General features: G+C 34.2%; 1 protein-coding gene across 24 annotated transcripts in view; it reads left to right on the forward strand.

Moving 5' to 3' along the window:
* Positions 1-13195, forward strand: part of PDE4D (phosphodiesterase 4D) — a 1566198-nt gene that overhangs the window by 1252225 nt on the left and 300778 nt on the right. The window contains exon 1 of one of the 24 annotated variants that reach the window (XM_016954545.4): positions 1452-6734. The exons of the other annotated variants lie outside the window; for them this stretch is intronic. Within the exon in view, the coding sequence (XP_016810034.1) occupies positions 6670-6734 (65 nt within the window). The 5' untranslated portion in view covers positions 1452-6669. Of the gene's footprint in view, positions 1-1451; positions 6735-13195 lie in introns of those variants that run through there. 24 annotated transcript variants of the gene reach the window in all.

Here is a 13195-nt window from a genome sequence, read left to right on the forward strand (position 1 = left end):
TAAACAGAAAAAAAATAGTTAGAAGAATAATTTTTAAAAACACACACCAGATGTTGGTAAAGGCAAAGATATTTTTGCTCTTGACTTTGTCTATGAAAGTCAAGTGAATACTTTGTAAAGAATTGATGATGGATAAGGCAAGTACATTGATTTCTCAAGGTGTGAATTGTTATCTTCAAACCTTGTGCTTCCATAATTGTTTTTTCTTTAATAATGAGACATCTAGACCATAACTGGCTATGCGATTCTGAATCTACCTTTACAACTTAATCTTTGTGATTCCACTATATAAGATATCTAGAGTAGTCAAATTCATACGGACAGAAAGCCAAATGGTGCTTGTCAGGGGCTGGGAGAAGAGGAGAATAGGAAGTTACTATTAATGAGTACAGGGTTGTCGATTTGGAAGGATGAAAAAGTTCTGGAGATGGATGGAGATAATCGTTGTGCAACAGGGGGAATGTACATTACACCACTGATCAGTATACTTAGAAAGGGTTAAAACGTCAATTTTACGTGATGTGTATTTTACCATAATAAAAAATACTTAATATTTACCTATACTTAGAGAGAGTTGACATATAGTCATTTGATAAATAAAATTTGTAAATGTGTATGCTTAGATAAACATAGAAAATTGTTTGAAAGTAAAAGTTATAGATTTCTAGCTTTAAAACTGTGGAGAAACAATCTTCCTATGCCATTTTTTTCTTTAAAAAGTCACTGAAACCAATAATTAGTACAAAAAACAGAAAGGTACATTTCATCTTTGAGGAAACTGGGAGATGTCTGTGACTCTAAGCCACAATACATAAAGACAGAAGTAGGAGGAGAAAAGGTCAATGACTTAACCAAATCAGAGAACAATGCTAAAGTGAAGCAAACTGAGCTGCCCCAGTCCCCCAAAACATACTTTGGAAGATGGAAGAGTTCTAAATATAGCAGGTGTATGAACATATATATCATATACACTTCTCCATAAGCCCTCACTCTTTTTCATTGTAGTCAACATATTTTGCATCCCTCTCCATGGAAGACAGAGACTTTGGGATACTAGGCAGAGAGTAGGAGAAGAATGGCTGTATGTTTAACTTTATTTAGGACAATTAAATGAATGTCTGCAATGTGTCAGTAAGACCTTCAGCGTCCTTCTCCTACCCACACCAGAATGCTAGGAAGCATATTTATATCCTTCTCTAGAAAAATAGAGATACCCCAGAGGAAAAAATCTCTTACAAATAGTAACATTTGGAAGAGGCAAAGAAAATCCCCACTGGGCACTTGATGATGCTGCAGTAAAACTCCCAGTACACAAGCCTCACCCATGCACTTAGAGCTTACTGTCACCTTTCTAGGGTCTCATTCTTGTGTATGAATTGGGATCAGGAATCAATGCTGGAGTTTGAGGATACTACACTCATTGCTCTTTGTTTACATTATTTACATGTATTTCTTTAGTAAAATTTAAATATTTAATTCAAAATAAGGTTAAATTTGCAGAGATGCATTTAAGTTTAGAATAAAGAAGAACAAGAAATGTGAAAGAGGGACAAGAGGAGAGGCAGAATGCAAAGGAAATACAGCAGCACTTAGAAAATTTTAAATTAGATAATTTTTCTTCTGAAATCCAGTATTGAATTAGTGCAAAATTCTGAAAGTCAATTACAAAATTCATTTTATGTCAACATTACTGACTCCATGCACAAATGTTTATTCTAGTTTTAAAAACTAGTATTCTGTACCTTTTAATAGCCAATGTAATTTGTTGACAAATATTGAAATTTATACGTTACCAGAGGTCTCACGTATTGTTACCTTTTAAAATGATCATTTGTTAACCAGTATTGCCTAATGAGGCAATCAAAATGTCATCTGTTGCATAGGTAACAGGAAACTACCATTACTCATGTTGTGAGATGGTCAAAGACCTTATCATATTTTATGGCTAACAAACTCATGATGTTGTCATATATGCCCTCATCACAGTGTTTATGATACCTAAAAGTTAGTGCCTAAAAATTAGAAACAAGGACAGTGAAGTTAGATTGTTTAATCCTGCATATCTTAAAGATGTAACATTTTCTAGCTGTTAAATATGTTTATCATTATACTAGTAATGTACGTGCACCATTTTTATTATATTAATTCATTGCCACTGTACAACTAAAGAGGATGGATGAATTTTAAAAACTTCCAAAAACGTGGTAGCATTTTTTAATCTCTTTCTCTTCCTCTTTTCTTTTTGTCTTCCACACACACACACACACACAAACACACACATACATACATGCACACATACACATCATGAAGAGCAAGCTTTGGAATGAAATATACCTGGGACTAAAAATTTTGAACAAATTGTTGACTTTCTTTATGTATGAAATTATTATTATCACATCTACTTTGGAGGGATGTTGTGATGTATAAGTAAGAAAGTATAGTCTACTTAGCATGTAGGTAATTAATAATTAGTAGTTATTATTATTATCCTAACCTGACAGTTTATGAAAGAGGTAGGAAATCTGAAGATAGGAAAGCCTTCAAAATATAATACTCCAGACTTCTCCTTTGGGAATTAAGGAATGTAGCTCCAAGCAAGGTTCATGCCAGTAGGAAAGTCCTTGAATCCAATTGTATTCCTAGTAAGTGTAATAAAATAAAAGAAACCTCTAGAAATTGCCTCAAAATTCCCCTCCAGATAAGGAAAATAACACAATATTTCTCAATAATGAGGAACTGCTACAGGAGTTCAGTGTCTTATTCTCATTAACGTTAGAGTACAATAGAGAATAGCAGGAAACTGTAAAAACTGCAGTCCCCTGGTCTTTTTTTCTAAAAAGTTAGTTTGACATATCTGGAGTACTGAATTTCAGCATATTTGAGAGGCCTGAATATTTAGTTGATATATAATATGGCTCTAAGAAATATGCTCATGATAGATTGGAAAGTATAGAATATCTATTGTAATCTGAAAATAGGAATTTAGAGAACAGAAGATTTGATAGTAGGAAGAGTATTTGAAAATAGTAATACTTGAGAAAACCTGAGTTGTATAGTAAAATTACTCCGTAACACCTCATTCAATTGGCTTCATTTAATGTTTAATGTTTAATTCATGGATAAATGTCATAAGTCTCACAAGTCACGCTCACCATTGAATGATAAGAGAAAGGGAGATCACATTTTAGGTGCGCACAATCTACCTGTATGCAATTGACGCTTTCCATGTAAGTGTTGCCAAGTTGTATCGGGGCACCATTAGTGGTATGAGACAGACTTTAGGAGTTATTTTGGACTCTTTTTTTTCTATTAATATATCTTATATTTTGGGGGCAAATTATACCAGTATATTAAATCTATTTACAGAATAAATATAAAGTTACCTTTTATATTCAGTTTAAGTTTTTTTAAAAAGTGAGTCAATTAAGAAAAATATCAAATCATGGTATAGATGGAATGCTAATATGGAAAGAATTATGAAGGTGGTGTTATGACTGAAGTTTCAGAAACATCAAATGACATAGTCATTTGATTCAACAAAACATCTACAGATGGATGACCCAATGGATGTATACATCTATGGTACAGTCTATTGAAACGTGGTAACAACCAGAAAGTAAAAGGTCCATACATTATACAATTCACTACAACAGGGAAATACTGAGAAATAATCGCAGCTTCTGGATCAAAAGCATGGGCCACGTGGTTCCTAAATCCAGTCTCCCCATATTCAGGCCTCCTCATCAGCCTGCATGCCATCATATGCTTGCATGCTAACAGGAATTTCGAGGGAAATGCCATATCTTTTCCATTTGGGGAAGCTTTTCAGAGGGAAAACTACAGGATGCTTAGATAACAAAACATTCTTTCAGAAATGTTCATGTGAGAAATGGTCTTACAAGTGGATAAAACTCTGTAACATCAAATACATACTTTTTTTTTATTCTGTCACTACCTTAAATATTAGGAGTAGAAGCAAAACTTAAATTTAAATCTCAATGGTCTTACAACATAGCGCATCTTTCTTTCTCTGTAATGGCAACCTTGATGTACCAATCCAAAAACTTTGAGTATTCTGGTTAGTTCCATACATTGTCAGATTCCCCACTTAAGTTTGTTTTTGCCAGGGGAGAGGGACGATTTCTTAGTCATTATGGTACTATTATACAGTCTTTAGTAGATGCCCAATAAGTGTGTTAGGTTTTCAGAGAAAGATGCTTGGAAGATGTAGAATGTTGGGCAAGTAAGCAAGGAACAGCACATGGGGCTGCACTAAACTTGTGTGTGTGTGACAGAGAAGGGAGTGGCATCAGGCTAAATAATCTCATTGTAACGTGGATCTGGGGGACAGTAGAACACAGGCTAATTATTTCTGGAGAGTTGAAAACTCAACAGACATTACATTCTCTGATCATTGTCATTTTCTTTCTGAAATGGCAACTGGAAGCTATTTGGTAGACCTTACATGGAGGGAACAGTGTTTCAAATAAATAGTAGTTGCCTAATTTTACTTGGTTTGCTTTTGTTCTTTCTTTTCCCACATTTAAATTCCAATAAGAAAAAAATTAAACCTCTTCCTCTAAATCCCCTCTCCCCTAAAAATAATTAGTCTCACAAAACTTTTAAGTTTCCAAAAAAATACATGATTAATTAACCTGCTTTAAAATGCCAGCAATATACTAGACATGGGACAGTGCTAAGAAAGTGTGAATGTCCCCTGGCAGTCATAAGGAAACTGAAAAGCTTAAGGGGGTAACTATGTGGAAAGCAATTTATTGGCATTTACCGTAAGAGGCCTGAGAGTCATTGAAAGAAGACTAAGTCACAAATGCACCTTGAAGTGTGACCAGGGGAGCAGATGAAGGGTTTGTTGTAAGAAGCAGCCAGAGCCTCTGGCGGATGCCGTACTACATTTTCCAAGTTGTTTGGGTGGGTCACAACTGCACTCCAACATCCTGTCTGCAAATGCTAAATAAACACCAAGTTCACGTCAAACTAGAGAACCAACGTACTAGCTAATGCCATTTAAGCAATCAGAATGCTTACATTATTTTCACTTGGTAATTCACATACAAAATAATTGAAGCTGGCACACCCAGAGGAGTATATATCCTCTGTGTAGATGTTCAGAGAGATAGGCAGGCTGGTCAACTGTTCCTTCTGTTGGAAGCAATTGGAATCAGCTTAGATTATATCTACTGTAATAGAAAATATTTTATATTTAGGAGGTGGGAAAGGTTTTGGCCTTCGAAATAATAAGAGATATTGACAAGATATAAAGCTTCATTCCTTACTGAAGAGCTGTTAAGGATTAGCAAACCCAAGTCTTTGTGTGTAGAGATGAATGAAATTTGCATTTTTTTTAAAAAAAATAAGGTTTAGAAAACATTGTGCAAGGGAACAGCCTTAATACGTGCAGCCACTTGTCCAGGAATAATACATTCGATTTTTCAGTTTAAAATTCCAGTATGTTCTGATCCAAGGGTGCCTGTTACACTCTGCTGAATTTTTGAGAGGTAATTTACATCTCTACAACCAACTCCAAAGCATGACATTTCATTACATCCGCTCAAAATGAACAGCTGCTAAGTCATCAAGTTCTCTCAACTTTGCTTCTAAAGAGAAAGTTTAGTTTTAGTGCTTCAGTGAAATACTTTTTTGAAAGAATGACTTTTATAAAATTCATTTGTTTATTATGGTAAATAAACAACTTAATGGCAAGGGGTGTGTTCCTTGTAAAGGTGCTCACGGAATGTTACCCAGAATAACACCGACATCTCATTTCCCAGAGAAGGAAATGGTTTTATAAGTTTTGTGAGGTCTCTTGTCTGCTTGGCCGGTTTACAGTGCTGGTCTCTGGAGCTGATCCGCCCCTTTGCTTTGTAAGTCTCAGCAATTGACGAGGCTAGGCTGGGCGCTGGGCTTTTCTTTTCTTTTCTTTTTTTTTTTTTCCTTTCTCACTGCCCTGCGGTGTTTTGAACTGCCTTCTTACAGACGTCATACAGCCCTTGAGGAATAGTTTCTGCCTGGTGAGATTGAATGATAGTTCTCATTCACAAAACCCTGGATTCTAAGCAGGGACACACAGAAATTACTTTCGCAGGTAAATCAGCCCACCCAGCCAAAGTGTGGAGAGCTTTGTTCCTTGGCTGACTTCTTTGCTCCACGGAGAGGAGTGTTTTCCTGTGCTTGCCCTGAAATGGAACTTCCTTTACAGCTCTCCCGTGTTACAGTACCTCCCGGTCATTTTCTTTTTCTCTCTCTCTACCTGCGCTCTTCGAGTGTCAGAAACCTTTAAATCTGTTACTATGGAATTGCAAAAAAGAGATCAAGTGACTCTTTCACTATGCTGGTTTCCCTTGTGACCCAGATGAAGAATCAATTCAGAATTCAGTTCCTCCCTTGGCATTGCAAGACACAGAAGAAACTGTCACTTCCTAACAGCCTAGTACTGGAGTAAATTCAGTATGAAGGGAGAAAGCGCTCCTGCGTGTTAGAACCTTGCCCATGAGCTGGACCGAGGACAGGAGGTGGACTCCGGGAAAATTGGATTTCTTCAAGCAGCCTCCCTTGGAAATGGAATATCTTTAAAATCTTCTTTGCAGAAAGACAGTTAGAATGTATTAATCAGAATAGTTGAAGACTTATTTTCCTTTTTATTTTTTCAAAATGAGCATTATTATGAAGCCAAGATCCCGATCTACAAGTTCCCTAAGGACTGCAGAGGCAGTTTGGTAACGTTCTTTTCTCTCATGCTTTTCCCCTTTTCTCATTTAAGATTGACGTACTCCTTGAGTATTTAGTAAGTTGTGTGATGTCGAGGCTTTGTGAAAGAAGGCAGTATTGGCGGCTCTTTTATTCTTTATTTTGTTCCCAAACTCATGTGCTTTAACCAAATGGGTGCTGATTTTTTTTTAAATTCCTCTTGGACTGTAACAATTTATCTGATGATAATTTTTAAAGGAGGAAAGAAACTTGCAGATATGTTGGGAGTTTTGAAAATGAAAACTTGTCATTTTTCAGTGTTTGATTCAGTTGCTTGTTTTCTTATCTTCTTTGCTTGCTGCAAGCAGGCTGGTGGTTGACAGGCTTTGCCCTTGTCTTTAAAAGCAATACCCTCACTTTTAGCACAGATGTGTTAGAAATTAATAATGTTATTTATATTTAATCATACACATGAAACAAACTTGAATTTAACTATGTGGCTAAATGTATATCAAGTTGCTTATCATTCAATAATCTCTTATGTTTTATTTTATTAGAAATGATTCCTAGTAATTATATTTTTGGTTATTTTAATGCTTTTACTCTGATGAAAAAATATGTCAGTTTCAATGTATTCTAATGTTCTATTATTTCCCCAATGGTGATTTGATATGCTAATCAGCATATGGCATGGCCCTTAAGGAGTATTTTCCAACAAAGTAACTTTTTTTTCTACAATAGGTATTTACAAAATACTTTTATGGCTATTTTAGGGGTTAGTCTTATTTTGTTTTTCTTAGTGATTGATTATAAATAACTAAGCTCACCTCTTTGAAATGGAAATAATCATACCTCAGACTGGGGAAATAAAAGCAATGATTGAAGTGAGGTGGTTGAGAATGGGAGGAAAACAGGCCAGCAAAATATGCATTATCATGTGAGCAGGCAAACACACATGTAAATACTCAAATCATTTGCGTCAGGAATTTAGCTTGTGTTTTTGTGGATAGGTTAGCCTTTGCTGTTATTGTAGTGTTTTACAGTCAACCAGAAACAAGAATTGCCCCATCTGCAGTATTTCTGTGAGTTTTAATAAATTATAGATGAAGATTTTGTCTCTTAACGTTACTTGCCATTTCTTACAAAATAACACGTGCAATAAATTATTCCTTGAGTTTATTTAAAGAAAAGATTGCATCTGCAAATAAATTTGGAGAGTCCTGTCCTTTTGTTCCTCAAACGATAAATACTGGAAAATCCTTAAAATCCTTGTATGAATTACCATAGCTAATATAAATTACCAACACGAGTAAACAGAATTTATAATATACATGAATTTAACTCATTTATAATTTATACCATTCCTATGTGAAAAGATGATACTACTTTAAAAATAGTGTTTAACCAAACTATTTCTCTTTTTGTCTAAACTGCCAGGAGATGTATTTTCAAATTCAGGTTTCAATTGGAAATAATTTGTTCATTTCAGGAGATGAGTAACATTGACACCCTTTACCTCTCTGAGATTACCATAGTCTATTTTTATCCACAATTATTATATTTTTTGTTTTAAATTGTATGGGATATTTTCATAAGTCAAGCCACAATTAAAAATGCATTTTTAAATATTTTGATTTGTTAATGTGTATATTTTTCCATTTAACTAAAAATATTCTCCATAGACTTGGGGATAGAATGATTTCTGTGTAAGAAATAAATCTCTCTCTATATATGCATGATTCTTAGATTTAACTACACACTATAGAAACCTCTCCAGTTATTAATCTTACATCTGACTTAATAATATAACCGCTTGGGTATATCACTGCGGCTGCCAAAAAATTTGGCCTGAGGGTATAATCAGCTGTAGTAACAGTTTTGCCATTTTATTATCCTTCTATCAGTCAAATATTAGACACATCTATTATATTTATTTATTTAATTACATGTGTAAAATCAATATAGATTATAGATTTGGTATATAAAGAAAATATATGTTTGTGTGTATATATATGTGTACACATACATACACACACACATGTTTACTTGAGCATTAAAAAAACCCAAACGGCCTCTCTTCTTGTGCCTCTGCACATAAAGGCCACAGGCCTCAAATTGCTCAGAGGGACAATGTTTTCTCACCAGTGTTGCTGTCCGCATTTCTCCACCACCACCCTACCCTCATTCCTTTTCAGTTGACTTCCCATGAGAGAGACCTAAAACTTTGCCATTTATCTCTTTTTCAGATGTTGATTTGTTTCCAGGTTGATCTCCAAAATACTTTGTTCTTGGGACACATCTTTCTGGCTTTACCATCTTCACTCTGATTACATAAATCTATTTTGTGTTCCATTGGTCTACTTTCTCCAAATCTGTCTACTGTCCTCCGGGATTCCCCAAAGCCAAACATTACGTTTGGAAGTTTGTTGTATTGTGCAAGAATCCAATGTTTTGGATTACTTCTTTACCTTTTTCTATTTGTTTCTCTCCAAGTATCATAGAAAGCAGTCCACACTAACTTGTCCTTACAGCCTTAATTAAATTGCTATGAGATATTCACATTTTAAATGGGATTTCATGGCAAACTTGTATTTTATACCCTTCCTCTTATTAAAGGTCAGCCTGTTATAATTAAAATTTTATTAATTTCAAGACAAAATACAAATAACCTTAAAATTAATCTATTTGTCTCTTTGTAACATAGGTGTCCAAATTTAGGGTTTATATAATAAAGGTGTATACTAGGTTGCTTTTATTTAAGGAACAGTTATTTATATGCCAGGTTCTAGCAGAAAGTGATTATAGTATTTATTCTTAAGCATTATTTTAAAAAAATGTGCCTGCATGAAATTGAGAAAAACTTTATATATTTTCTTATGCTCATAAAGCTAATAAAATTAGCAGATTCATTGATTGCAGAATTGTTTGCCTTTCTTGCATATCTTAAATTCAGATTTAGTCAGTTGTTATATACTATGAAAATATTACCTTACATATTCCTTGATATCTCTTTAACACTTTTATAAACATTTATAAACATTTCCCAGGGATACTTCTCATTAATGTAATTAAGACTTGTGATTTAGTTTAAGTAAGTAAAACATTATTAGTCTTACAAATATAAATATAAAGAGAAGTTTAGTCAATGGAAGTGGACTTTTTTCTTTCCTGCTGTCAGAGCAGTGTTTAGGATTTATGTGTTACATGTAAGATCATTCATTATGTAATCTGAAAAAAAAAGAGATGCTACTGTTCAAAATATGACTGTGGTTGTTTTTAAAGCAAATTGTAAAATTGGTTATTGTATATGTAATAGTACTTATGCTTTTCATTGTAAGTATTATTATGTAATAAGTATACATGTAATACTTAGGTTTGTAGATGTAGAAAAAATTCTGGAAGACTCTGTCCAAGATTTTGGTAGTGGCTATTTTTTAGGAGTAAAAAAAAAAATGGTAGGAGTGAAGGTAAGGGGGACTGCCTCTCTTTTCTTCACTGTATTTGCATATTGTATGTAGTTTTTATCAATAAAGTATTATATATGAAAGTTTAAAATATTAAAAATATACCTACTAGATGTATTAGCAAGCTCATCTTTATATATGCCAATATCTACTTAGACATTAAACCACAATTTGCTCAGGTTATATAATATGCAAATGAGTATTTCAGTACTGGTTGGATACAATTTTCTGAATTTTCTTGCAACTCTGACCAATGGAGGATTATAATTTTTTTATTAGCTCTTTTCTCTTAAGGTTGTAAAAATCTAGACTGGCTTAGCATTCTTATTTTGGCCTCATGATCACAGTGGAAAGCATTCATATAAGCTAAAATGTCCAATTTTATAATTGAGAATCAAAAAGATGGAATAACATTAATATGTTGGAAGGAAAATAACCCATTAACCCCATTATTCCATCCTCAGTTATTCTCATTTTAAACTTACCTTACATATCTTAAATAGCTGTAAATACTATTTCTGTACTCTGTTTCTTCATTTAACATATCAATATTTTTCTATTTTTGGCCAGGCGGCGTAGCTTTCTCCTATAATACCTGCAATTTAGGAGGCTGAGGCAGGCAGATCGCCTGAAGCCAGGAGTTCAAGACCAGCCTGGCCAAAATGGCGCAACCCTGTCTCTACTAAAAATCCAAAAATTAGCCAGAGTGGTGGAACATGCCTGTAATCTCAGCTTCTTGGGAGGCTGAAGCATGAGAATTGCTTCAACCCAGGAGGTGGAGGTTACAGTGAGCCAAGATCGTGCCACTGCACTCCAGCCTGGGTGACAGAGCAAGACTCTGTCTCAATTTAAAAAAAAAAAAATCCATTTTTCTAATACTTATAGCTTTCATTTTATTGAGTGTCTTATGAAAGAGCTCTATCAAGAATTTTACATATATATTATTTAGTTCTTATTACAATATTGAAAAGAAGGAGTTGTTAATCCTAATTTTACAGGTGAGAAAATGATTCTGTGAGATGAAATAACTTGAGCAAGGTCATAGGCTGGGGTAACCCAAGTCTGTCTACCTCAAAGAACGTGCTCTGGTTCTTCAGCTTGTTGCCTTCCTCTACTGTGGATATAATTATCTTTTTAATGGCCATAAAAGTGTTCATGTTGTGAATATTTCTAGATGCATTACAGTATTTGGCAGTTTTCTTTTCGGAAGTATGGTAGCCTATGAAATTCAGGGTTGACGTTGTTGGTTGTTGAAAAATAGCTTTGTGAAAGACTGTTGGTTGTTGAAAAATAGCTTTGTGAAAGGCTCTTGCAGCTTGTAGGCCATTATATTCTCTACTGGTAGCAAATAAGGTCCTCTGGTCTTTATAACAGACAATAAAGAACAAAAGGCCAATGCCTCACAATTTTGAATAGATTATCTTTCCAATTCTATTACCAAGTTTTTCTGTTCTCTGCAAGCTCTGTAAGGCTTCAGGTTGGAAACAAGTAGTACATATCAGATTTTGTATTACATCTAAGATCAGCTTTGAAAAAAATATTCAATCTTCCTTCCTATTTCTTTTATCTTAGAAACTTGTAAATAGGCAAACAAATGGAATTCTCATATTTTCTGCCTGTGCAATATATATTATGATTTGGTTTAGGTATGTGACTACTGTCAAAGTTGGTTCAGGGTTTTGAGCATGAGGTAAACTTTTTTTGGTCCTATTACCCAAGTTAGTGATGCATCTGTTATGAAATATACTTAAAGATACACAGCTTTTAGAAATGATTAAGATACCTTGAAATATTTGATGTATTTAAAACATAACTAGAAAGACACAGAGTGGATCACAGATAGGTTTACTCTTTAAAGTCATGAAGTATGAGATTCCCTGAAAAAAGCCATTTGTCCACTGTACTTCTAACATGCTCTGTGTCCCTGGAGGAGTCACCTAGTCCCTCTGAAGTCAAGTCTACTGTCCTGTAAAATAAAAGGGGCAAGGCAGGTCAATGGATTTTAAACATGTTTATTTCAATGGAACATTTTTTATTAATGAAATGTGAGTTGAAGTTAATATAAATGAATATTTATACTGTAATTTTTAGATATAAAATCATATATAAATTCAATATATAGATATAATTTTTAAAAACATAGATATGTGTGAAATATATAAGTAAAAAGTATAAGCACACATAAAACAATAAAACAGCCACTGAGTTTGTACATTTACCCCCCACCCCAAATTCAAACCCTCTCCTTAAAATACCTCTAAAGACTTTAGGATTCCAAGGAATATTGTTTGAAAACCACTAAGCTAATGACTGTTAAGATCACTTACAGTTTTACTCTCTGCAGTGCTGCCTTACCGCGGGAGAGTCATTTGTGTATTCTGTATCTCTATATGGATTGGGATAAACTCGTAGGTAATGTAGCAGTTCAAATACCTCTGCCTTATAAGACCTTGAAGTTATGTAACATTTCCCACTTCTGAGATATCACAGAAGAGTTATCACTATAATAGTTAAGATCTATTCATTTTATTTAGCATCTTATTTTTTACAAGTTTATTTTAGGCTTATCTGGAATGAGAAAATCATGCATTAAACACTGTATGATGCATAGCTGATAATTCAGGAAGTGAGTATGGTTGTTGGTAAAGAAATGCTGAATTGGTATTAAATTCTTCAGAAGCAAGATGCTTCTTTTGGTATTTCAAAATGGGGTTCTCCACCCTCTTTTTCTATCATGTCAACTGGCTGTGGTTATGTGTGCAATAATACTTAGTCCTGACTGCAACTCTTTTTTTTTTCTTCCCCACGGATCTGGGGCACACCATGGTTTTGGCCTTATCATTAAAACTTGCCTTTTAGGAGAGGTAAAGGAATAGCTCACTTAGTAGTTCCTCTGTCAATCATTCCAATCATGTAGTGAATTCTATTGAATCAGAAGGGATGATGACATGAAGGTAACCATGAGTATACAAATGGTTAGTCATGGATCCACCCAACCATTACTAGCAAGATTGAGAAAAGTAGAT

The sequence above is a fragment of the Pan troglodytes genome, chromosome 4, assembly GCF_028858775.2.
Source record: "Pan troglodytes isolate AG18354 chromosome 4, NHGRI_mPanTro3-v2.0_pri, whole genome shotgun sequence".
In the NCBI taxonomy this organism is placed as follows: domain Eukaryota; kingdom Metazoa; phylum Chordata; class Mammalia; order Primates; family Hominidae; genus Pan; species Pan troglodytes.